Raw genomic sequence first — 23,972 nt, 5'->3', positions numbered from 1 at the left:
CTACAGGTATTTCTTTGTACACCGTGCAAATAATATAGTCGTGTATGTTATCGTGCTATAAAGAAGTTGAAAGAAGCCAAACCCATCTCAACAAGACGAGTTGCGTATGTACAATTGTACATCTCCGAGCAGGACTATTTGGTAAACTAAGAACAGATAGCTCCTCTAGCTCTTCTCACCCTTTTCATTACCCTCATCGGCACCAACATTCAAATCTATCTGCCTCACCCCCTCACAACCATCCAAAACCCTCATCCCCGGTGGACCCGTAAACCTCTTCCTCCCCGTCACAACCCACGTCACGACAGCAATCAACGCAATCAAGCCCACTGCCGCAGAAGTATAATTCATGGAATTATGAGTCACAGGGTAAGACGTAGGGAAGTTGAACGTGATAGCTGCGAAGAGCAAAAACAAAAGACCCAGAACATTCAGCGCGATGGACACGGACGTCGGAAGTGCAAATGGTCCTTTCATGGTTGGGTTATGCGATGTCATGTAGCCCATGAGACGAGAGGCGAGTGCGATCGCGTAAGAGACGTAGAACCCCTCGGTAGAGATGGCAATGACGGTTTCGAAACCGGTCGTCGTGCCGAAGTCGATAGCGTCAAGAGCTAACTGCACGACTAGGGTGAGAAGGACCGCGTTGACGGGGACTTGGCGCTTTGGGTCGACTTTGGCCAGGATGGAGGAGAATGGTAATCCGTTGTCTCGGGCAAAGGCATACACGGATCGTGATCCCTCGGCCAGGAGGTTGTTCCCCGCGACAAGAACAATCACGGCGATCATGCTGGACAGGAAACACGTCCCTACTTTGCTTCCTGTGGAGTCGTAGAAGATCTGAATAACAGGGACACCGGTGGACGTGTTCGCCGTGGTGTCGATGTCGCCGATACAGAAGCAAAGGGTCAATAGGAATGCGAAGCCGGTGACTGCGCCAAGGATCACGGAGAGGATGATTGCTTTGGGAGCTTCCTTCGACGCGGACTTCATCTCCTCGGTCATATGTGATGGGGCGTCGTAGCAGCACATGCCGAAACAAGCTTGAAGTATGCCGACGATAGCAGCCATAGAGGACCCCCAGCCTGTGAAGTTTTGGAAGTCGTGGAAGACAAATGACGCGGACTGCTTGTTGTCGTTCGTGGCGAGGAGGGTGATCATAGTGATCAAGAACGAACCGACGTTCCAGATGAGGATGAATCGAGCGATCCGGTTGAGAAGATGAGGTCCCCATATATTGACCGAAGCCGAGATAAAGGCCACACAGTAGGCGACGAGTACAGTCTGCCAGCGTTGGATTGTGTATTGGGGGAAGACAAGGTTGGCCATGCCGAGGATGAAATTGGCGCCGATGGAGTTATTTGTTGCTCCCATTGCAAGGATGCCTAGAGCATGTTAGTATAAGCTTGCTGCCAGGTTGATGTATGATGAGGTAGACAAACCGATAAGCATAAACCATCCGCTAATGTAGGACAGTCCTCTGGCTATCCGTGGAGGCGCAAGTGCCGCAACCCACGAATACTGTCCTCCAGCAACAGGATACATACTGCACATTTCGGCCATGGGGATAGCAACGGCGAGGGTGAGGAAGCAGACGGCGATAAAACTAAAGACCATGACAGGGGGGCCGCCAGATTTGACGCCGACGATGAAGACACCACTCAAAGCGGTCCATCTACAGTTGTTAGCAAACGCACAGTCAGGAAGAAGAGGAGGGTAACCCACGATGTGACCACACTGAAACTGAATCCAATCATGCCGAGTAACCCAAACGTTCGTTTCAGCTCTTGCTCGTAGCCCAATTGCTCGACGAGAGCATCCTCCCGTGTCGAAGGGGCGAACACCTTCGTTTTTTCGTCGTTTTCTGCCATAGTGACAACAATCGGAACCTGGTCCCTCAAGCTAGTGAAATCAACTCATCCTTGGGACAAGCATAGTCGACATCTTATTTAAAGCAGCAGACCACCTACGTGGGTCCATCGCTTCCCCGGAGAATGACTGCTGGGTCGAGATAGTAGATTGTAGAAGCCGAGGGCGATAAGAAGGGTGATGTAGATGCTTACCCGATAGAGAAACTCGGGGCGATGGGTGGAGCTCGTTTTGCGGGGGAGCAAATCAAAAGCCAGACAGGGCTGCCCATTTCTTTGTCTGATAAAAGACTAAGTTGCATTACTCAGACTTGGAGTACAAGAATGACATGAGCGATAACTTGATAAGAATGCTGACAGGATGTGGGGGGTCGCCATGTTTTGATTCCGTTAGCTAATAAATTTTGCAGGTGCCACTGGCAGTGGGCGGCGATTCAGGAATTGACAGAGACGGCATGTAGGATATTGTCCTGATCTGTTACCATAGTCCATAACATAGAGATAGTCAGACCTCTATATTACTTATTACCAGCTTAAAATATCGGTCCTCTATCCGGACAATCAGATTCGCAATTGCACCGTCTCCACATGCTCCTGGTTACAATGCCTATTTACATCAGTTCCTTGGGTAGATACGGTCTCCTTCCTTTACCTTCGAATCACGCGGCAACAGGGGTAGCAACCATTAGACCTAACAGCGAATTGACCACTTCAGCAGCCGCAAGCGTGGTAGTCTCGCCAGCCGTATCATAGATAGGCGCAACCTCAACGACATCACCACCGACGACAGGAAGTCCACGCAACCCATCAAGAATAGAAAGAAGCTCGCGGGAGGTGAATCCGCCCGGTTCGGCAGTACCGGTTGCTAATGGGGTCAGCCCGACCATGTCGCCTCACAGATGAACAAGACTTACCGGGTGCATAGGCTGGATCCAACACGTCTATATCAACAGAAATATAAACCCGGCTGTTTCTCACACGAGACTTGATTTGGTCGACCACTCCATTGATGCCTAGTCGGTCTATGTCTCGCGCTTTGATCATGTCAAATCCACAACGGATGTCATTGCGGAGATCGCTTTTCCCACGGTTGACGGGGGCTCGGAGCCCAACGTGGATTGAAGAGTTTCGAATCAAGCCCTATAATTTTTAGCAAGTTACACTATGGCGGCAAGGATAGACACACCTCCTCATGGGCTATATGCAGGAACGTGCCATGGTTGACGCCACTGGGTCATATTAGAATTTCAACAACAGGGATGGGTACAGTACAGTAGTACTTACGCATAATGGGAGATCCCACCACCTACACCTATTAGCTCAGCGAAATGCAACAGGTAGGAGCGAAAAACTTACCCAGTACCTCCGGATCCCAAGTATCTACTCAATCAGCCACATCCGAGCACCATAGAATGCAACATACCTATATGGCTATCGAAATGGATCACCGACACGGGCCCCCATTTCTCATGGGTCGATCTCAACGCCGAAAGCGTTGTCGTGTGATCACCACCCAGCGTGACGATACGAGGGACGCGTCCCATTCCAGTAGTGTTGGCAGGACGGGAAGACACAACCTATCTGTCTTAGCCTCGCACATATCGGAAACATACTCAAGAACAAAGAAATACCTTATGCGCCAGATCGAGCTGCTTCAGTGCGGCGGTATTATCGAGCCACGTTAGCGGCGCATCTCCGCAATCCACCAGTTTCGCCCAGCTCTCGTAAACGTTGTCGCCGGTGTAGATACTCCAGCCACCAAGTCGGCGAGAGCCAAGACGAATTCCCCCCGGACCGAACCGGGCTCCGGGACGACCGGTGACGGCCTGTTGCCTGTCAATTTCAATTCCAGTTAACGAGATTGCAGGCAAGGCAGCGTACCGTATCAAAGGGGGCTCCTAATATAGCAATGTCATATGGCTGTTTGCTTGACTCCTCATCAAGAAAACAATTAATATAGGGAATGTGCGCGAAGGTCGTCAGTCCCGAAAACTGGCTTCCGGAGGTGATATCGACGGTGTCGTGATGTCCCATAGGCATTTGACCGGAGGGATGGACGGCTGCCACCGGAGGGAAGACGACCTCTCTGGCCAACGATAAGGAAGATAAGGATAAGGCGAGTAGGGCGAATCTCAACATATTGAGCACAATGTTCTTCGATTTAATGGCGCATTCCAAGCGATTTCAAATCTAGGCGCGGAAAGCTTGGATGGTGAGAATATATACACTTCCCGAAGTAAACACAGACTAACTTGGCCTAAGGCAGTCAACCACAGGGCGCCGATATGACGAAATTGCGGGGCGACCTGCCTGGTAGTTCTTTCCTCTTTCGGGCCCGTACCCCCACATGTGATTTTTCTCTCCTTCTGCGCCGATCTCTCCGCTCGTATCAATCTCGCTCAACAGATAACATAGCCATCATGGTACGAGAACCCTGTTTGATCGTGGATGACTCCTACTGATGCCGGTTTTAGCCTCACGCTGACTCCTCTTACTTCGGGGGCCCCAACGCCTCCAAGAGTGACGTCTACCAACAAGTCATTGACCAGAGTACAGGGCTGGTCTACGGTCAAAGGAACTGGGTAAGTATATTGTCTCCTTCGAATATCTCTTGATTCAGAAGCTAACATACTCAAACAGGTCAGGTAAACTCCCTCCCTTCCCTTCTCTTCCCTCCCCCCTCGCCACCAACCCAACGCGTCGCAAACGCAATCTAACCAACCCCACCAAACCAGCAACTTCTCCAACGTCGCCTCCCTCCTCTGGCACGCCTACGCCTCTCTCCCCGCTCCTTCCTCCTCCGTAAACTGGGCCGGCTTCTACATCCGCCAAGACAAGTTCCCCGTTCTCGGCGCCTCGTCCGCCGAGGAGCGCACCGCAAAGACCGACGTCCTCGTCCTAGGCCCCTTCCAAGGCCGACCGGCGTGTCAGGAGATCCGTTTCGGCCGAGGCGTGTGCGGCACAGCGGCGCAGAAGAAAGAGACGGTGGTGGTGCCTGACGTGTTAGAGTTTCCGGGTCATATTGCGTGCGACGCGAGTAGCCGCAGTGAGATTGTGGTGCCGATTTTGAGCGGTGGGGAGGTATGTTCTATCCTTATCCGGCCCTTTTCCCTTGCCACTCCTGGCTTCTGCTTTGGGTGGGTAGTGATTAACGCGATTTCGGGTATTCATTAGACTGTCGCGATCATCGACATCGACTGTACCGAGCCGAACGGGTTCGATGAGGTGGATCGGAAATTCCTCGAGCAGTTGGCTGCCTTGCTCGCTGAAAGCTGTGATTGGTGATAAAACAAGGTAGGATCTCGTCGGGTACCTACCTACGTGGCGAAAGATGGCCTATGGCAGGATTTGAGGCTTACAGGGTATGACGTACATAATGAAGGTAATGAATAGATAGACGGACATCCATTGGCGAAGGAACAATGCCTTATCCTTGCAGACGATACAGGCACGTACAGGGTGGGCGCTTCACTGAAGTTCAGGAACCTGCCGCAGGTGTAACATAACTACGTAAATGCCAGTATGTACTTGTTCGGGATTTGTTCCTGCCGAAATGGGCAGGTTGCGCCTGAGGATGACAGTAGACTGAAACCAAGGCGTGGGCAAAATGTAGGAAATACGTTACAAGAATGGATCATGGAGATCATCAATCAGGAAAAGAATACCTTCCAAGTTGTGCCATGTGATACACTTGGCCCACTGCGACCCGAGGGATTGAAACTCACAAAGTGTCGCATTGGACGAAAGTTATCCTGTGAACCTAGGGGATGATCTCACGAGTTGTATGACGATCCATCCGGCTACTTAATTTGACTTCTGTGTCACTCTGTGAAACTCGGCAGAGAAATCTATCGTCATAATATCCCGCGGGAGCACAACAACCCGCAGGAGAGACTGTGAGCAATACAAGCGACACTCGAAAAACAGGAGAAAAAAGGTTAAGATGGAAATCAATGAAATGAAAGCCCGAGCAATAGTCTCGTCAACAGACGAGGACCCACGAAACACAATAGATTGAAATAAATGCAACTCGCTAAGCAAGCAAAGCTCGCAACGTAGACGGGACCACGAACACAGGAGAAAGACAAGTCTATCTAAGAACGCTATAAACCAAGAGAGTGAAACAAGGGATATCCCCAGCCCTGTATCTGTATCTGTATGATGATATCCTTTCCGAACCCGAACCGGATGAACAAACAATCAACGAAAAAACAAGAAAAAAAAAAGAATCCAAGCGCCAAGCCAGCAGTGTACCTGGTATGTATGCTTTCAGTAAGGTATCGGCATTAGCATGAGAGTGATGTGCCTGTATATCTGTAGTGCAGGTGTGTAGTGATATGGAAGGATAGAGGTGACTACATGCTGAGCATGCTCATTTGGCGCTTCATCGGGCTGATGGATCCCGCGTCGCCGTCTTCGCTAGGACCGAAGCCACTGTCTGTGCCGGCCAGACCGGCATCCGTGTCAATGTCCCACTCTTCGTCTTCGTTCTCCTCGTCGATGGCGTCCACGCCCGCTTCGGAGCCGCGTTGCCAGCTCTTCTGCACGGCGCCACGCGTGTTCCAACGGAGAGCACGCTGGACGCTCTGGAACCATTCGCCGCTGCCGGAGACCACGGTGGGGAAGGGATATTGACTGGCTTCGACAGTAACGTAGTCCCCTTGGCGCAGCTCGACGCGGCCCTTACCGTCAAAAGAGCAGTAAGCGGTCGAACGGGATCCGGCAGGGACGGCAATGCGTAGTAGGAGAGAATCTGAGAGGACCATGGGGCGGAAGGATAACGTGTGCGGGCAGATAGGGGTAAGGAGAATGCCGGGAATAGAAGGGTGAATCAGCGATCCTCCGGCGGACAGTGAATAAGCAGTGGAACCTGGATCCGTTAGTTGCGCCCTCAGAAACGAAGAGAAGAAGCATACCAGTAGGTGTGGAGAAGATACAGCCGTCGGCCTGAACGACAGTGAGAAGGTCGTTGTCCGCGTACAGTTCCAGGTTGGATACATATGGCGAGGGCCCTCGATCCATGACCAGTTCATTAAGCACTTCAAATTGCTCTCCTTCCTCGACAGCGTCGGCATCCGCACCTTTGCTGCGGTCCTTGCGGAAGACGGTACACGTGAACCGCATCCGTAGGTTAACTCGCATGCCGATATCCCCCATGACCGCATTCAAGTGGTCCTTGTAGTTTTCGAACTCGAAGTTCGTCAGAAACCCGAGACTTCCGAGAGAGAAACACAGGATAGGCGGAACCACACGCTGGAAGAGCCACGAAGTGAAGAGCACCGTTCCGTCGCCGCCCAGCGTCAGCACCAGATCAAACTTTTCCGGCGACGTCCAGCATAGATCGGGAGTCCAGTAGTTGAGCATCTTCTCGAAGCGAGGCTCCTTCGCCATCAATCCCGCCGCATCGAATCGCTTGGATCTCCGCAGTTTCGCATCCACATATACATTGACACCCAGGTCGCTTCCGTAGCGCGGCGTCGACAGCAGCCATTCGGTCAACTCACGCGTGAGATGTACCAGACTATTATCCCGCGCCTTCGTCACAATCATCACATTCTTGACCGCCCGTTTGATCGGTCGCCGTTGCAATTGTTTCGAGACCTCCCGGACACCCGTGGCAGTCTGGACCAAGCGCGAATGGGACAGCCATTCGTCATCCGCAATCTCCTCCAGCACTTTCTGAATATTCACCGCATCGTCGAACCGCTGATGAAAGAAGCACGGCGACTGCATAACCAGACGGGCCGTCGACGGCATGCGGTCAAGATATGTACCCAATTGCAAGCTGGAAAGAGCTGCCGACAGCTTCTGCGACGACGGATTGCTGCAGCGACGCTCCGTTCCATCCGATGGATTCGAAGTAGCCGCGCTAGGATGCTGGAGCCCCAGAGAGGCCGCCAGCGGCATCGGGGTATTGTTATTGGTGTTGTTCTGCTGCTGGGCCCCCGACGGTCGAGACGCGAGGGCTTTCATGATAGTTTGACGGGGAATTGAATCACTAGACAGGGCGTTTCGATGATGACTAGCCAACGCGGCAGGACGGAGAGGCAGGAAAGGCGATGAGGGTAGCGAGAGACCGACAGCGTCCTCGCGGGTGAGCTCAGTATTCCGTGTAGTGGGGACGGAGGGACCAGGATGTCCCGAGGTGGGATCACTGGCGCGCGGTGCGTTCGAGGTCTGTGAGGAATCTATGTCGCCGACATAATCACGGAGAGGTAATGTACCGGCAGAGGAAGTGTGTGCAGTTGTAGCACGGCGGAAATTGGTTGGCGGGGCAGGAATTTGGGACGTTGAAGATGACGACGGAGCAGTGATTCCCGTGGGGTTGCAGCGATGGTTCTCTGAGGACTTGGGGGCGTTCACGGAGCCATGACTGGAATCAGAGGAAGCCATGGACGGGGGTGGAGATATGAGAAGAGAGAGACGCAGAGTTGGGGCGAATCAACTCTATTTGATTTATTGGAAAGGCGAAGGAAAGAGGGAGGAAAAAAGAAACGGGGGGAAATAATGATGGAAAGTGACTGTCGGATGTAACGGGGTTTGCAGTGAATTGAGCCAGGGAAACGCGGATGAGCTGCGGGAATCATTGGTTCCGCAACGGGAGATGACAGCAGCAGTCAAGGGAAAAAAGTGTTCGATAGGCTTCTACGGCCCTTGTCAGACGGAGTTTGTCAGCTCATGGTGTAAAAAAAAGGAGAACTCCGCAAACTCGGTAGAAACTAGGAGGTTCCTTTAGCCCCGGAGGAAAAGATGGGTGTTTGCGACAGATCACAGTTCACGGAGGGTTGGGAATTTTTTTTATTTATAATCTGGAATCTTCCTCGGTTTGACTCCGGCGAGGGATTTGATCGTCATAGTCGGCAATAATGCAATGACGGAATTGATATCGGCAGACAGGACAATAATATACCTCGTTCTTCACATCGAAGGGGAATTGGGCGATGCAAGGGGAGTTCGTACCTTCTCTCGGTCAGACTAAACCCACCTATCACCTCTTAATTACTAGTTAGTTAACTATGGGGCAGGCTGCCTTGCGGAGTAGGTACGGAGATTACATTTACAGTAGGTATGGATTGCTCTCATTTCTCTTCTGCATTCGGCATATCACAGCAATCATATGTGGCTGGCTGGCCTTGGCTGGGTTGGCTAGCTTTCTCTATAGAGTACGGAGTATTGTATCACATACATGTTTTGCCCTCTCGCGTCAGATCCATCCCATCGCCCTCCGGATCGCTGCTCACTCGCATGGATCCCTATTCCTTCGTATGCAAGCCCTCCTATCATGTCGTTCTCCTCTTCGTAAAAAAAAGGTTGGGAAGTCTGCGGGCGCCAATAATGACCCCATCCCCGTGCGCACTCCCATGAAGGAGGGTAGCCAGCCTAGTAGACTGAGACCGCAGCCCCTACGCCAAGAGGGCATTCGAATTGGATGCAGACCCGAATCGAGTTAGTCCGAATTGCCAGCTGAATGAAATAGAAAACAAAAAGTACGGAGTACCAATGATGGCGACCGATGGATTGGGCCGTTCGGCGCGCGGCCCGGTCGCTATCAGTTGGGATTCCGGTGTTGGTAATGGTGTCTTTACCCCCCCGCACAATCCCTCAAGCCGCATCGATTTTCCACGCGTAGTCTTGGTGAAGTTTGTCCTCGACGGCCTCCCGCACAGTCCCTTCCAATGGTTGGCCGTCCGCATCCTCCGCCATCGCTATGTCCCCGTCGGAGCTGCTCGTCAAGGTCCCCTGACAGATGGTCAGAGCCCGTTCGCGCACCCTCTCCCACGTTTCAAAGTCAAATGAGCCTTGGCTTTCGTTGAGCAAAAGATGTCCCTTGGAGGAGAAAGCGAGCACGTGGAGGGAGGTGGCCGACTGGGCGTCCTTGGGCGACGGCTCCCGAATCAGCTTCCCCGACGAATCAACCCCCAGCACGGTCGCAGAGTAGGTCATGGACAACGGGACAGCGGCGGACAATAGTGCAAGGAGGGAGGTTTGGAGCAGAGCAGGCAGAAGAGTAAGATACTGCAGATAGGATCTGGTTAGCGCAATCACCCACCCGGCGAAAAGGAAGAACTCACCGAGTCTCCTCTGCTGACGCTTTCACCACCAACGATCGCCAACGTGACCACCACTCCTCGTCTAGCGTATGATTTTTCTCTACCCAGGATCAATCGTCCGAGAATGGTCTTGATGATTCCCTCGACGTATCGCTCCCCAACCCCTCCGGGCGCAGTACCAGGCTTGACGAAAACTTCCACGGTCGCTTCCTCGGGCTTGAGAGCATCCCGACGGCCTGGCAGCTCGATCGGAGCATTCACCGAGCCCAGGATATTCGAACCGGTCGACGGACATTTGTAGGAGGCCGAGCCGTCGGCGCGTGTGAGGGGGGTGAGGGACGATATCGGACCGACCATGATGGATAATTCGGAGCTTTGATTGGAACGATATATGTCAATGAGTTCGAAAGAGTGGCTAGAGAATAATCAAAGTCGAATTCAGAGGTGGATACAGAGTGAATCGTGACAAAATCAGCTTGGTTGCGCTGCTTTTTTGGGCGGATTTCGGTCGCTGCGCTGATTGGTCACGGGGTCGCCGCCTTTCTTCCTCTTCTTCTCGATTAGTAGCGAACATCACAACTAGCCAATATATTCAGATTCTAATGATCTTCGTTTCTTTGTTCACCTTCATCAGCTACAGTCAATGCATAGAATATACGCTAGATCTGATCTACGGAAATTCCAATCGCCAGCAGTGTAAAGAGGTCCTCACCAAATCTCTACCACAGACGCATTGTGCAGAATATATAATCCCCTACTACACCATTTGAAACTTACCGCCTACTGAGAGCGGAAGTTTCTGTAGGCGTTCTACAGGGACCAGGTACGGTGGTTAAAAACGATGAGATGAATGAACGGAGGGTTTTTAGATAAATACTGCATCGATCGATTGCTTGCTGTAGGAATCGAGGTCTTCCAGCCTTGAGGGGTCCGGCGAAATGCTTGGCATCTTGCCTCAGGCATTTGATGCCTTGCACGTGAGGCGTGTCCGTAGCGAGCGAGGTGTGCCCGTAGCCATCGTCTCTCTGTCTCTCCACCAGAATCCTGGAAGAGGCGATCAATGAAACTGCATCCCGATGATCTTCGGCATCTCAGACCAATAATTGCTGCCTCACACCCCGCGTGCCATGCCTGTCCTGTCAGCATTCTGTTCCGCACCCTTCCAGAACCTCCTACTACTGCCATGTCTGCGTCTCTGACTGGCATCAACTCACGTGGCTAACCCGACCAGAGGTCTAGTCTCTCGCCACGTCCGTGATGAGCAAGCCTCCCCTCATTGTCCTTCTGTGGCTTAGATAGACTACTATGCCTGAGCTGTCTGCGTCTGTCCTCCTTGGACTGGCGGCGAACCAATCCCAGCATCTTCCAAGCCATTAGCGGCCCGGCTTCCAAGGACACGCTCGCGAGTCATCTCTTTGGACGCGAATCATCCAGTCGGACGATGAGTCGGCCAAGATAAAGATCCTGGCTGTTCCAATAATACGCAGTGCTGAGAAGAATGCAAGCATGGCAACCCCTCACGATGGCCCCCCTCGCTTGTTCCGGCTGTCCTATAAGTAGCGATCGAAAGAAAAAGAAAGGAAACTTACCAAAGAAAATTCGAGGTCTTCGACATCTTGGTGCTCCTGAAACCTTTCTCTTGTCCATATTGTGCATACCGGGATTCCTGGACATCGACCTTTCTCCCTTTATCCTCCATCTATACTTGAATGGGCATTGAAACTTCCCCTCCGGATGTCGAGGAATCGACGGAACCCCCTATATGTTCTTTACCACAGGAACACCCACCGCGTATCGATGTAGAAACCAAGCAGGATTTTGAGAAGATCGACAACCCGCAAAACGTGTCGGTCTTAGATGATGCTCAACGTCCTGCTGTAGACCCGGGCCAACCCATTTCCGAAAACCCCTTGGATTACCCTCACACCGTTCACCCTGCTCAGCTAGCAGAATCGCTCAATGTTGCACTCCAGTACGCCTCCTTCTAGTCCTACAATCACTGCTTGCTGACCTGATAGCCATGGCCTGTCAAATACCGAGTCGGCGTCCCGTCTCCAGCGAGATGGGCCGAACAGGGTCCGAGAGATGCATGGAGTGTCGGTCTGGAAGATACTTCTAAGACAAGTGGCCAACAGTTTAACTTTAGTATGTTCTGCTGATAGTGGGATCCGTTGGAAGTACCTGATAAACTTCTCAACGTCAACCGCCATGCACCGGATTGTTCGTTAGCCTGTTGACAAGAACGCCTAGGTTCTCGTCATTACCATGGCAATATCTTTTGGAATTGATGACTATATCGAAGGCGGCGTGATAACGTCTGTCATCCTCCTCAACATTGCTATTGGGTGCGTGCTTCTCCTCCGTATATGAGCAGGTGCTGATGAATTCTAGCTTCGTGCAAGACTATCGAGCCGAGAAGACCATCATGTCGCTGCATCGACTGTCTGCACCCATATGCAAGGTTCTCCGAGATGGCCATGTAGTCTCTGTGAGGGCCGAGTCGCTCGTCGTGGGAGATATTGTCCACCTCGCTGTCGGAGATATTGTCCCTGCCGACCTGAGACTCATAGATGGGATGAATGTCTCCATGGACGAAGCTTTGCTGACCGGCGAATCGCTCCCGGTGGCAAAAACTCCTCATATCGTCATGGCCTCACGAGACATCCCAATCGGGGATCGCACCAATATGGCATATTCGGGATGTAGCACAACCCAAGGTCGAGCCACGGGGATCGTGACCGCTACGGGGATGAGGACCGAAGTGGGCAAGATCGCGCAGCTCCTTCAAGAGACATCTACCCATACCAGCTCCAACATCTTCAAGCGAGGCCTTTATCGGACTAAAAACACGGTCAAAAATGTCTTGGGACTAGTAGGCACACCTCTACAGGTGAAATTAAGCAAGTTTGCTCTGCTGCTGTTTGCCCTGGCAATTTTGCTCGCCATCATAGTGTTTTCAGTCAGCGAATGGGACGTCGAAGGCGAGGTCCTCATTTACGGAATCTGCGTCGCCGTGGCCGTGGTCCCGGAGTCGCTTATTGCGGTCTTGACAATCACCGTGGCAGTAGGAACCAAAGCAATGGCCAGAAGCAATGTCATTGTGCGAAAGCTCCAATGTCTGGAGGCTGTTGGTGGCGTGACCAACATCTGTTCAGATAAGACTGGTACCCTGACGCAAGGATCAATGATTGCAGCAGCGGCTTGGATTCCTCAAGCCGGCAATCTCACTGTCCATCAGACTACGAATCCAATCGATCCTACGAGTGGGTCGGTTCAACTCGACGACGTTGACTGGAACCCAGAGAGTCTGCAGGAAAATCATGCACTACGGACGTTTCTCACCGCAATTGCGTTGTGCAATCTGTCGGTGGTAGAACGGGCAGGACCATCAGATATCTCTGGGAAAGAGCCTGTTCAGTCACAAAATGACTGGACTGCCGTCGGCGAGCCTACCGAGATCGCACTGCACGTTCTCGCAATGCGCTTTGGCATGGGAAAACCAGCTATATTGCAGGAGCGCGACATTGCCCTACATACCGAATACCCTTTTGACTCGTCAATCAAACGCATGACAGTCGTGTACAAAAACCCCAAAGCCCAAGTCCATGAAGTCTATACGAAAGGGGCGCCTGAGACAATTATCCCCAGGCTTCGTTTGAGTGAGCAGCAAAAAACGTTTATGCAGGAAACTGCGGACCGAATGGCTGGAGAAGGTCTTCGTGTGCTATGCGTAGCTTACAAAATGACTCCGATCGACGACGATTCACTGGTGTCCCCGCGCGCCAACGCCGAGTCTGGGCTCACTCTCGGCGGTTTGGTTGGGCTCTACGATCCCCCTCGTGTCGAAACGGCCGCAGCTGTTCGGCGATGCCAGATGGCTGGCATTGCTGTCCACATGTTGACTGGTGACCACATCCGAACGGCAACGGCGATCGCCTCCGAAGTAGGCATACTGGACCCATTCGTCAATGCGAAGTCTACCAGGCTTGTCATGGCGGCTGAGGAGTTTGATCGGTTGTCTGACGCCGAGATCGACGCGATTGAAAAGCTGCCTCTGGTGATTGCGCGCTGCAGCCCGACTACGAAAGTTCGAATGGTTGAGGCCATGCACCGACGACAGGCGTTTTGTGTCATGACAGGCGATGGGGTCAACGATTCTCCCGCTCTGAAACGGGCGGACGTGGGCATTGCCATGGGGAAGAATGGCAGCGACGTCGCTAAAGAGGCCGCTGATATGGTACTAACGGACGACAATTTTTCGTCCATTGTCAGAGCCGTGGAGGAGGGAAGAAGATTGTTTTCTAACATTCAAAAGGTAGTCTCCTTCTTTGGTTCCCATATGTCCTGCTGACCTTTCCAGTTTCTCATGCATCTTCTGATCTCCAACATCGCCCAAGTCATTTTGCTTCTTGTCGCCCTGGCATTTAAAGATGCAGAGGACAACTCAATTTTTCCCATTTCTCCAATCGAGATTCTTTGGGTTAACCTAATAACATCTTCATTCCTAGCCCTGGGTCTTGGTCTCGAGGAGGCCAGACCTGATTCCATGTATCAGCCGCCTCATGATCTAAAGGTGGGAGTGTTTACCCGGGAGCTGATCACCGACAAAATGATTTACGGCACATTCATGGGCTGTCTCTGCCTCGTATCGTTCGTCTGTGTGATTTACGCCGAGGGAGCTGGCACCGCAGACATGGGTCATGACTGCAACGAGGGATGGAACAGCAGCTGCGACGTGGTGTTCCGGGCACGCGCCACGACCTACGCGACCTTGACCTTTCTCTTATTAGTAACAGCCTGGGAAGTCAAACACTTCTCTCGCTCCCTGTTCAATCTCGACCCGGACAAATATCCCGGTCGACTCTCCGTCTTCTATTCCATCTGGCGCAACCGGTTCCTTTTCTGGGCGGTCATCGCAGGCTTCGTGATCACCTTTCCAGTCATCTACCTCCCGGAGGTGAATCGAATTGTTTTCAAACATCACGGCATAGGTTGGGAATGGGGTATTGTCATTGGATGTATGGTTGTGTATTTGGCTTTGGTGGAGAGCTGGAAGGCGACGAAACGAGCAATGGGCATCGGCAGTGGTAAAAATGCCCGGCTGACGATGGGAGATGCCGAGATGAGGGCTGGTCTTGCGTCACCGTTTTCCATGAGTGCGAATGCCAGTGTTGATGCGAGTGTGGAGGTGAAGTAGGGATCTAGACTTCATGGGAGTTAGGGGGGATCATTCATCATTAGATGAAGCTATGCTCAACCATAGCCAAACGGCCAGGATGGGACGGTGTCCAACACACTGTTTATTGTTTCTATCGTTCAACTGACCCTATCCGATCATTATCAAATTATCACCCACCTATAAATGATGCAATTCCAAATCATCACGAGGTATGCAACCACTGTAATCTCCCGCCAGAGTATGACAGGATTGATAAGCGCCACCTGCAGCTGCCGTGGGGGCCAGCCGCAGCCTTCTGCTCCATCCTTTGTCGATAACCCCCTCATCCCCTTCTTCCAACCCGGTTCTCCTCCATCCATTGCTCCAGCTCCTTAGACAGTTCCCATCCACCAAGATGAGGATCCTCTGCCTTCACGGCCAAGGCACCAGTGGCACCATCTTCAAGTCGCAATTATGTATGTCCCCGCGTATCCCCACTCCTGTCAGACAAACAAACCGCCGACCATACACCCCATCTATCACCTCTCCATCGCAATTCCCCTTTTCTTTGATAACAAATAACCCTAACTCTTCAAAAAGCAGGAATCTCCAAACGTCTAACCGCCCATCTCCCCGTCCCCGTTGAATTCGACTACCTCGATGGTCCATACCCCTCGCCCCCCGCACCGGGCGTGGACCTTTTCTACCCACCTCCATACTTTACGTTCTGGCGCGAAAACACGGTTCCAGCGGTGCGGGAGACAATCGCATGGTTGAACAATATCATCGCAGAGCGAGGTCCATATGATGCGGTTATGATGTTTAGTCAGGGATGTGCGCTGGGTGCGAGTATGTTGCTTTTGCAGGAGTGGGAGAGTCGGAATCAGCACCAACATCAGGACCAATTCCAAGGTCATGGAGAGAAGGAGCAGGAGGAGGAGAACAGCAACACGACAAGCCATTCACAACCCCAGAAAGACAAGGAAAATCCCCCCTTCAGCGCAGCAATCTTCATCTGCGGCGGTCCGCCTCTCCAAATCCTCTCCGAAGAAATCGGCTACGCGCTCCCGGAATCGATCTTCTCCCGCGACAAACTCAGCCGAACCAAGCTCGCCCAAGTCGCCAACTCAGACTCGCTCCTCGCGCTGGGGTCCCAGCGATGGAATAACAAGGCAGCCGGGGGCGGAAGCGCCGATGAAGAAGAGAAGATACGTCAGGAGATCGCATCGTATGGGGACGTGCGCATCCAGATCCCTACGGTGCATGTGTACGGGGATAAGGATCCGCGGTATGAAGCGAGTGTGCAGCTATCGGGGCTTTGTGAGGAGGGGAGGAGACGTACGTTTAATCATAATGGAGGGCATGAGATACCGCGGTTGGAGGCTGTGACGGCGAGGGTGACGGAGATGACGATTTGGGCGCTGAGGGAAGGGGGTGTGATTGATTGATCAATTGATTGAGTTGGGCTCGAATAGACCTGAGGCTATGTATGACAGGCTATGGTCTGGAAATAAACTCCGCATGGTCAGACACGGGTATCGGGCAAGAAGCCGAAATGATGAGATGACGGAATCAGAATTCAACATAGACTACTTACTTACCACAGTACTGCCACCCAGTTGCTACCTACATAATAGATTCAACCTCGCGTTAATCCATCCTACACCAAGAACAAGAACAAACAACCATCATTATTTACATCATCCACCTCTCAATCCAGCCACACACATAACCCAGAACACAGTAATCCAGATAATCCAGATATGCACACCAATTCTCGCCAGCCAGATCATTCCACGCTACTCTATACCGACGATCCCCTGCACGATGACATTGTCTGTTCTATTCAGACGGTCAAGCGGATGGTGAGAGATCGGCAAGATGACATCACCCATCGTATAACTATCGAATGGTCAACGCGCCCCGCTATGGGAGTATACCTGCCATATTCCCATTCGATCGTGTATAAAAGTTCCGTGGGAGAGCCTGCTCCTGTTGATATTTTTGATCCTAGAGAGATATCTCTTTTCATATTTACATTCAGTGTCCATTTCTCCTAAGACACAACATTCACACAATTTAACCAACCCAACACTCGCCAACAAAAGAAAACAGCAGCAAAATGTCCGCAGCAGAAGACTGGCAAAAGAAGCTCGTAGGAAAGAAATTCGTGGAGAGCGAGACGGACAGCACCGGTGGTGATGTATGAACCCCTGTCTTCCACGTCTTGATCCGGTTGAGCAAAGATTTAGGTATTTATTAACGTACCATTTGTTCGATGGTAGACATTCACATCAGCAAGCCTTCCGCAGCCAAGTCGGGTCCTGAGAAGTGGGGATATGAAGACCATGGATTTTAATCAGGATCGGTAATCCTCTCTCTCTCTTTCTAACTTTGTTTATTCAACCTTCCTTGAATGGTGGAGGGTGAAGGGTGCCTAAGGCTAATGAAGAATACGTAAAGGTTGAATGTTCATCTCGATGACAAGAGTGTTTGTAACCATGTTTCTTTGGGATAGATATTCCATTTTTCAGTTGTGAGGGCTTGTGGCTGTGGTTTCATGATATGATACGAGGTTGATGGAGCGGTATACGCGGCTCAAGATTAGTCATTCTTCGTCTTGATTCTGTATTCTTTACGATGGTTGTATGAATGTTTCAATTCCAATATACTATGCCCTGTCCTCAAAATCCATAATGGCTATTGTCAGGAAAGGATTAGGCATACTTGATCGAGAAGGTCAACTTCTCCGAAGTACCCTTAGTACCGATAGCGCCAGACATTACCCCATTGTTCGACGAGATATCAGTCAGCGCACCGAGACTGCGTCCAGATTTATCAAACATCCGGATGAAGATCGTGTCTCCCTCTTCAATGTTACTCACGGAGCGGTGTCGGAGTGAATCAAATGCGAAGGTGGCCACCTCGCCAGACTTGGCCGCCGAGGTCTCCAGGTAAAGGACGGATTTGTCGTAGAAGCCCGGAAGGGTTGGGGTTGAGGTGAGCCATTTCTCGGCCTTCTTGGAGAAGATGCGGTAGGGGACGTTGCGTTTGAGCTGTAAATCATTAGAGAAAGGTTGAGATGCAAAGAGGGGAAGGGGCTCTAATACCAGTGGCTTCTCATTAGAGTTGTGTTCAACTACGATTTCGAACTTCTGGTCGGTGGCGTTGTTGACAAATGAGCAGCCGCTGCTCATCATACTAAACGTGTCGATATCGTCGATGAATTTCAGCTGGGCCGGAGTGTAGGAACCGCGGCCGTCAAGATCGTGCGTGAGGATACCAACTTCGCTTTTGTCAGTGTCGGATTTCCGAGATGTTGAAGGATGACTGCACTCACTGCCAGCCGCGCCCATCTCATTTAGACCTGCCAAGTACCGGGACCCTTGGTTCAAGGATACAGATACTTTCGACTTGACCGTCTTGACCTTTGGAGGTGCTGTGGTGCCTGGCTTTTCAGTTACAACTGGCTTGATGGGCGGAGTCTTGTCCCGCTGGGTAGTGGATTCTGGCTTGACCGGAGGCAGGACCTTCTCCGTCTTCCCGGACTGAGTAGTCGTGTCCGGCTTGACAGGAGGATTGGGCTTCTCCGTCTTTCCAGAGTTTACAACAGGAGTCTTCGGGTTTACTGGCAGGCTTGTCTTGTCCGACGTACCTGTTCTGTCTCCACCAATCTTACCCGCGCCGGTGGACGGGTTCTTGATGGCATCAATCTTGGCTTTGAGGATAGAGCCACCGGGCAGATTCATAATCAGGTCGGTCACTGGTATCAGAGATTCTTGCTGCCGGGTGTCAGTCTTAGTGTACGCCAGCAGGGCAATGGAATTCATACCTTAACGACGCGCCAGTTGTAATAAGACGCAACTGTGTTGCACCAGAGAGGCGGACTGGAAGACAGTTAAGTTAGCGATTTCAAAACTCCCTTATTCACCGGTTTAACATACTTGTTGCAAAGCAGTGTGTCTCCACCCTTCGCCTCCCAGGTCATAGTCATGTTCATCTTGCTGGTCTTGTTCTCTTCCATACTGTTGGAGGCTGAGCCGTAACTTGCACTTGCAGAAGCCTGGACCCAGGGAGAGGAGAAAGAAAGACTTGCAGCTGCTTTCATGGACTTAGCTTTCTCTGTTCTCTCTGAATCCTGAAGCTTTGTGCAGTCCTCGGACGAGTGGAGTCGCCCTCCGAGTTCAATCCGAGTCGCGAAGAAGTGGCCTACACCGTTAGCAGTTAACCTTGCATTTCGGGAAAGTCCATACCATATTTTTCGTTGAAATCGGTCAGAGACAGCGTATCGCCTAGGTTGTTGATGTCCGCTTTGCATTCCTCGGTCAATTCCAGACTGCTTTCATCCAAGTTTATGACCACACGGGGGAACTGGTCTCGTCAGCGTGCTCCCAACATTGGATCTTTCTACATACATTGTAGGTGATCGTCAACACCTTTGTCTGGGTGTCATTCTGAGTGGCCGACGATTTGGAACTGTTGGATGAGTATCCGCCCTTTACTCCAGCACTCACACCAAGTGCGCCTCCACCTCTATCCTTTGTTAGCGATTGTCGAATATTGCAAAGAAAGAAGAAGCATACATGGCAACTTCAGCTGCATATTCACTCATGGAGCTATCTGCCATGGCCTTCGCAACAGACTTGGATGTCTCAGTCATTTCGACGTAGGAGTCATCCTCAATACGGAATCGAGGAATGCGAAGCATTTGCTATTCAAGTTAGAAGAACCCTCTTTATCATTTTATATAAGCCTACCTTTGGGGGAGGAATGTCAGAAGCGAAAGAGGTCTCAAAGTCCTGGAATTGACGTTTGGCCAGTTGGAACGCTGTTGAATCAGCACCTTTATTCTTGCACACCCATCATTGTACATACCTGGGTAGACGGCTCGCTCGACCCTCTTGTTGATAGCGACCTCGTACATGCTTGTCAGGCTTCCATGTAGAAGACAATTGTTTCTGAAGACGATGTTCCAATGTCTCTCACTCATGTCCGACGGATAACTACAGTCGTCAGAAGTAATTCTCAAGCCCTGACGGGACAACATACACAATAGCACCACCCGTCTTTGCCATGAAGTTGGAGTGAACATATGTCGATGCAATTGCTTCAGCTTTGGTGGTGGGTAAACCCGGTGCCTATCTTGTCAGTGATGTCTTTGGCATCATGCGAAGGCCCGCCCATACCTCGGGTAACTCGAGATTGAGCTTGGACTTCAGAAACTCCTTGGTGTCGGCATCCAATTCCGTTTTAAGGCTCTTCAATTTCAAATATACATTCAAAGCCTGGGTGTCTTGGCTGAGGACATTGGCGCCCTTGGTTGTGGTCTAACTATTAGTTTCTGTTCATTGTCCATGGGTAATCGCAACTCACCACATCTGCCGTAGTCTCTTCTTCGGCCATGGGCTCTGACGCCTCCTATTGCACGTTAACGTTGCCTTACTGCCAGAGGAAAGCACAAACCAGTTTATTTCCAGCACCTTTCAAATACACTGGCAGAGGCGTGTCCTCCTTGGTTTCTGCACCTTCCTGGGTACAGAATGGGCTTCCTTGTCTTGATATTCCGTGAGCAGTCATTCTCACCCATGGTGATTCGAGGAACCCACTGTCTGTAAGACAACACGCCCTCGCTAATGAGCATTTTTCGCAAGTCGGATAGCTTCTTGCCCGCCAAGTTGTTCACACTCCCAAGGGAGACAAACTTCTCCATGGAAGAAGTTCGAGACAAAGGATCATAGTTGTAAATCTGGAAGACAGCTTGAGTCTGGTTCTGGTTGGCTGTGGGCTGTTAGACTCAATAGTAGCCCCAGGATCGAAGGTACATGCCTTGGTCCGCCTCGCTGGCTTTCTGCTTCAAGGCATCTGCCTTGTTCTTCAAATCGGTCGCAGAGGAAGACATCTTGGAACACGGTCGGTGATTGAAACAGTTGTTAGAGACTCGAAGATTTGTTGCGGATGGTATGATCAACTCCAGCAGTCGAGAATCTCCCTCTTTAAGTAGCTCAATTTCTCCCTCGGACCTCAGCACAGACCCGACCTCCCAGGCAAAACAAGTTTTTCTCATTTTCGAGACCCCCGCTTCGTATCCAGCTGAACAATCTCAAACATGTGCTCGCCGGGACTATACTCCGAGTGATTCGAACGATTCCAATGGCCTTCACGATCGGTTACATTGTAGCGGCTGACTGACACCCGCCAGCTATGAACAAGAGTGGAGACCACCTGTGGATCATCCCCACAGATTTAGCGTCGATCTGCAGACTGCAAAACCGAATCAAGCGAGCAATCAATCAATCAGAACTCAATCGAGCCAGAATCTGAGGCTATTGGAGCGCTACTTTTCGATAGACCGGACCGACCCGGTCAGCTGAAGGAATTGTCCGCTCCACAGTCCACCGCTGCTTGTTGAGCTGGATGCCTGTTTCAAGTTTGCCTGGTAAATGTTTGCCTTGCTCTGTGAGCGGAAAATTCGATTGGTGGGTCGAGCACGAATAGGCAAACTTTCTTGACTAGGCACGCTTATCCTGCAGATGCGTACGCAACGTGTTCCAGCCATGAGGTAATGAGATGGGTGATGAGAGAGGTGATGCATTCGTTGTAGACTCTGGGACATCTCGTACTTTTGGGCAATTGAAGATGCTCCACTGCTATTGGGTAGACCGCCTTTATGACGAGGGTGATTGGGAATTGAGAACCTATCTGATTCTTGAGATGACGGTATCGAGTGAGATAGTTGTACGAAGGATGAACTTTTGGCGCGCACCAGATTCAATAAAGTCGGGTGTCACGTGTAGAACCTGCAACTCTGCCAAACTTGTGCAAAAAGTATACAGTTAATCATCATAGTTACATTGCAACTTAAGCGCTGGTTAAACCAACTAACTCGACTTCGTGATCTGGAGGATGATTACACCAGATTTAGACGTCGTGAGGACTGAAATGGCATATTGCAGATACCCACGAATATACACAGCGTCCACATGCAGGATCCAAAGTTGCGTATTTCATCACGTTAGTATAGATATGTCCTAGTAATTCTTCTGTGCATCAAGTAGATAGTATACAAGGTCGCTACGAGAGCTTCTCGCGTCTTATTCGCCCCTAGAATTTCACAAGGTCTGAGTTTCTGTGATAATGACCATGGGCTTCGGAAAGATAGGAATTTCGCCCTGTTACCCTTCTCTGAAAAGGAATGCGCCGGAACCCCAGATATCATGCCAAATTAAATGAACTCGAAGAGTTCCTCGCCGAGCATGTCAGAGTTATATTCCATCATGCGCCTTAGTTTCTTCAGTAGATCATGAACCTTTGAACTGTTTGAAGTGCACTGATAAAGGGTACGTAAAGGGCTCAAGCCACCTGGAGTACACCGGAATCAGCTTCGCAATCAGTCAGATAAGGGCATTTCAACGTACAACTTCGCTAAGGGGCGGATACTCCCCTGGACAGTGACGACGCCCGTCAAAGATGTAGAATCTCCATTCTTCTCCTATGGCGGTCAAGCCAAGCGCTGCCGGATGATGCCCGGATCTAGGGCTCTTGGAGTATGCCCAGGAGGACAGTCCAGCCATCCAATTGGACAGCTGTACCTCGGCATCCAGCAAGCTCTTGTCGGGAGTCAAGACGACCACACCCGTTGTGAAGTATGCGGCGAGTTCACATGACTAAAATCCCAACCACGATCGTTGAGCCCCCTTTGCTGGTACTCTTCTTCCCAGGCGTCAGGGGGCAAGCCAACCACGAGGTCAACCTGGCTGTCAAAGGTTTTTCCATCCCTAAACCGTGGTCGACACTTGGTGCGTACAGACTCTCCTTGTCTAAAGTAAAGCTAAGCGTCAGTATGGCCAAGCTTTATCCCACGGTGGGACAACATACACGCTCCAAACTTCGAGAGGAAGTCCCTTGGTAGATAGCCTCAAGAGAGGAAGAACCACATCTGAGATCCATGAGCCTTGACTTCGTAACTCCTGAATGCAAATAAGCGTCGACAGGGCGACAAGATCCATTGCGCCCTCGTTGATCTCACACGCTCCATACCCCTCATCTTCGCGCAGACCTGAGCTACCCACCATCCAGCTATGAAGATCACCAGCTGCTTGGGTTGGCGCTTCATCACTGCCGCCGCCGTGCACAAATGTGATGCGCGGCTCAGCCATCGAGAGTTTCGACTTTATCCGCGCAGGGCCCAGACGCTGTCTCCTCTATCGAACAATTCTTGACGAAGGGCGTACATCCACAACCGAGCCGGCACTGGAATCATTCCCATCATGGTCTTCTTCCGGGGTCCCATTATGACGTTGCCTCTTCGGGACATGAATCATGGATTCCGTCGAAGATTGCGAATGGCCTCGTTTCACTCGGGGTGCACTGCTGGGCCCGGGAGTCGCGTCTCTGATTTCCTCCTCATCTCCGCGTATTGGTTGTGGCCACTCTGACATCTGTCTATCACCTTTTGTATTCGACGTCATGGTGAGACTTTGGTTTAGATTTATCAACGATTGGATGAGAGGTGATAAGAATGTGGGCAACTGACGGGGGGAAAAGGTGTTGCCGCGGTGACGGTATATCACGTGATAACGACAACAGAGGACTTGTTGCTGCCTGACTGCCTGATATTCTTGCCATGGTGCCTGAGGTTCAGTAACTATGCCAAGACCCTTCCATGTCTTTTTGCACACCATGGAAAGCCCCTTCCTCCACGATTCTCTTCATGGTCATCTCAATCAATCGAATCCATTATCTATTGGGTATCTTCCGGATTTTACTTCAGTACATCCACCTTAGTTACTCAATCTACTCGTTTACAGACCACCCTTTGTATGTAGATATATATCTCGAGCACAGGACAATCAAAATGTCTGTAAATCTGACCGAAACACCACGTTCTGCGCCATA

General features: G+C 51.2%; 10 protein-coding genes across 10 annotated transcripts; 3 read left to right on the top strand and 7 right to left on the bottom strand.

Moving 5' to 3' along the window:
• Positions 1-165: 165 nt before the first annotated feature.
• LDX57_008305 (putative GABA permease) lies at positions 166-2,316 on the bottom strand (the record flags this gene model as incomplete). The annotated part of the gene is made up of 2 exons (XM_046090028.1): positions 1,443-2,316; positions 166-1,385 (listed from the first exon to the last, which is right to left on the bottom strand). Exons 1-2 carry the CDS (start codon positions 1,615-1,617, stop codon positions 166-168), a joined length of 1,395 nt encoding a protein of 464 aa, XP_045946000.1. The 5' UTR covers positions 1,618-2,316.
• Positions 2,317-2,527: 211 nt separating this feature from the next.
• On the bottom strand, positions 2,528-2,912 carry LDX57_008304 (uncharacterized protein; the record flags this gene model as incomplete). Its single annotated transcript, XM_046090027.1, has 2 exons — positions 2,528-2,733; positions 2,783-2,912. 2 exons carry the CDS (start codon positions 2,910-2,912, stop codon positions 2,528-2,530), a joined length of 336 nt encoding a protein of 111 aa, XP_045945999.1.
• Positions 2,913-3,256: 344 nt separating this feature from the next.
• LDX57_008303 (uncharacterized protein) lies at positions 3,257-4,007 on the bottom strand (the record flags this gene model as incomplete). The annotated part of the gene is made up of 3 exons (XM_046090026.1): positions 3,257-3,445; positions 3,500-3,694; positions 3,750-4,007. 3 exons carry the CDS (start codon positions 4,005-4,007, stop codon positions 3,257-3,259), a joined length of 642 nt encoding a protein of 213 aa, XP_045945998.1.
• A 281-nt stretch (positions 4,008-4,288) lies between these two features.
• Positions 4,289-5,153, top strand: LDX57_008302 (GAF domain-containing protein; the record flags this gene model as incomplete). Its single annotated transcript, XM_046090025.1, has 5 exons — positions 4,289-4,291; positions 4,343-4,450; positions 4,509-4,513; positions 4,604-4,949; positions 5,043-5,153. 5 exons carry the CDS (start codon positions 4,289-4,291, stop codon positions 5,151-5,153), a joined length of 573 nt encoding a protein of 190 aa, XP_045945997.1.
• Positions 5,154-6,223: 1,070 nt separating this feature from the next.
• LDX57_008301 (putative NAD+ kinase Utr1) lies at positions 6,224-8,261 on the bottom strand (the record flags this gene model as incomplete). Its single annotated transcript, XM_046090024.1, has 2 exons — positions 6,224-6,738; positions 6,785-8,261. 2 exons carry the CDS (start codon positions 8,259-8,261, stop codon positions 6,224-6,226), a joined length of 1,992 nt encoding a protein of 663 aa, XP_045945996.1.
• A 1,209-nt stretch (positions 8,262-9,470) lies between these two features.
• On the bottom strand, positions 9,471-10,276 carry RRP46 (putative exosome complex subunit Rrp46; the record flags this gene model as incomplete). The annotated part of the gene is made up of 2 exons (XM_046090023.1): positions 9,471-9,884; positions 9,941-10,276. 2 exons carry the CDS (start codon positions 10,274-10,276, stop codon positions 9,471-9,473), a joined length of 750 nt encoding a protein of 249 aa, XP_045945995.1.
• A 1,352-nt stretch (positions 10,277-11,628) lies between these two features.
• Positions 11,629-15,116, top strand: LDX57_008299 (putative potassium/sodium P-type ATPase; the record flags this gene model as incomplete). Its single annotated transcript, XM_046090022.1, has 5 exons — positions 11,629-11,891; positions 11,938-12,064; positions 12,170-12,264; positions 12,311-14,234; positions 14,280-15,116. The coding sequence occupies 5 exons, from the start codon at positions 11,629-11,631 to the stop codon at positions 15,114-15,116; spliced, it is 3,246 nt and encodes a 1,081-aa protein (XP_045945994.1).
• Positions 15,117-15,492: 376 nt separating this feature from the next.
• LDX57_008298 (putative EF-hand calcium-binding domain protein) lies at positions 15,493-16,525 on the top strand (the record flags this gene model as incomplete). The annotated part of the gene is made up of 2 exons (XM_046090021.1): positions 15,493-15,553; positions 15,678-16,525. The coding sequence occupies 2 exons, from the start codon at positions 15,493-15,495 to the stop codon at positions 16,523-16,525; spliced, it is 909 nt and encodes a 302-aa protein (XP_045945993.1).
• Positions 16,526-17,794: 1,269 nt separating this feature from the next.
• On the bottom strand, positions 17,795-20,480 carry LDX57_008297 (uncharacterized protein; the record flags this gene model as incomplete). The annotated part of the gene is made up of 12 exons (XM_046090020.1): positions 17,795-18,133; positions 18,188-18,859; positions 18,910-18,964; positions 19,022-19,286; positions 19,331-19,448; positions 19,493-19,610; positions 19,661-19,788; positions 19,835-19,905; positions 19,953-20,080; positions 20,127-20,215; positions 20,264-20,404; positions 20,451-20,480. 12 exons carry the CDS (start codon positions 20,478-20,480, stop codon positions 17,795-17,797), a joined length of 2,154 nt encoding a protein of 717 aa, XP_045945992.1.
• A 1,608-nt stretch (positions 20,481-22,088) lies between these two features.
• Positions 22,089-23,277, bottom strand: LDX57_008296 (uncharacterized protein). Its single transcript, XM_046090019.1, has 2 exons — positions 22,953-23,277; positions 22,089-22,894 (listed from the first exon to the last, which is right to left on the bottom strand). The coding sequence occupies exons 1-2, from the start codon at positions 23,231-23,233 to the stop codon at positions 22,696-22,698; spliced, it is 480 nt and encodes a 159-aa protein (XP_045945991.1). The 5' UTR covers positions 23,234-23,277; the 3' UTR covers positions 22,089-22,695.
• Positions 23,278-23,972: the final 695 nt, after the last annotated feature.

Source organism: Aspergillus melleus, assembly GCF_016097325.1.
Source record: "Aspergillus melleus strain CBS 546.65 chromosome Unknown contig4, whole genome shotgun sequence".
In the NCBI taxonomy this organism is placed as follows: domain Eukaryota; kingdom Fungi; phylum Ascomycota; class Eurotiomycetes; order Eurotiales; family Aspergillaceae; genus Aspergillus; species Aspergillus melleus.
The sequence above is the reverse complement of the archived record's forward strand: the minus strand, read 5'-3'. Positions and strand labels throughout refer to the sequence as shown.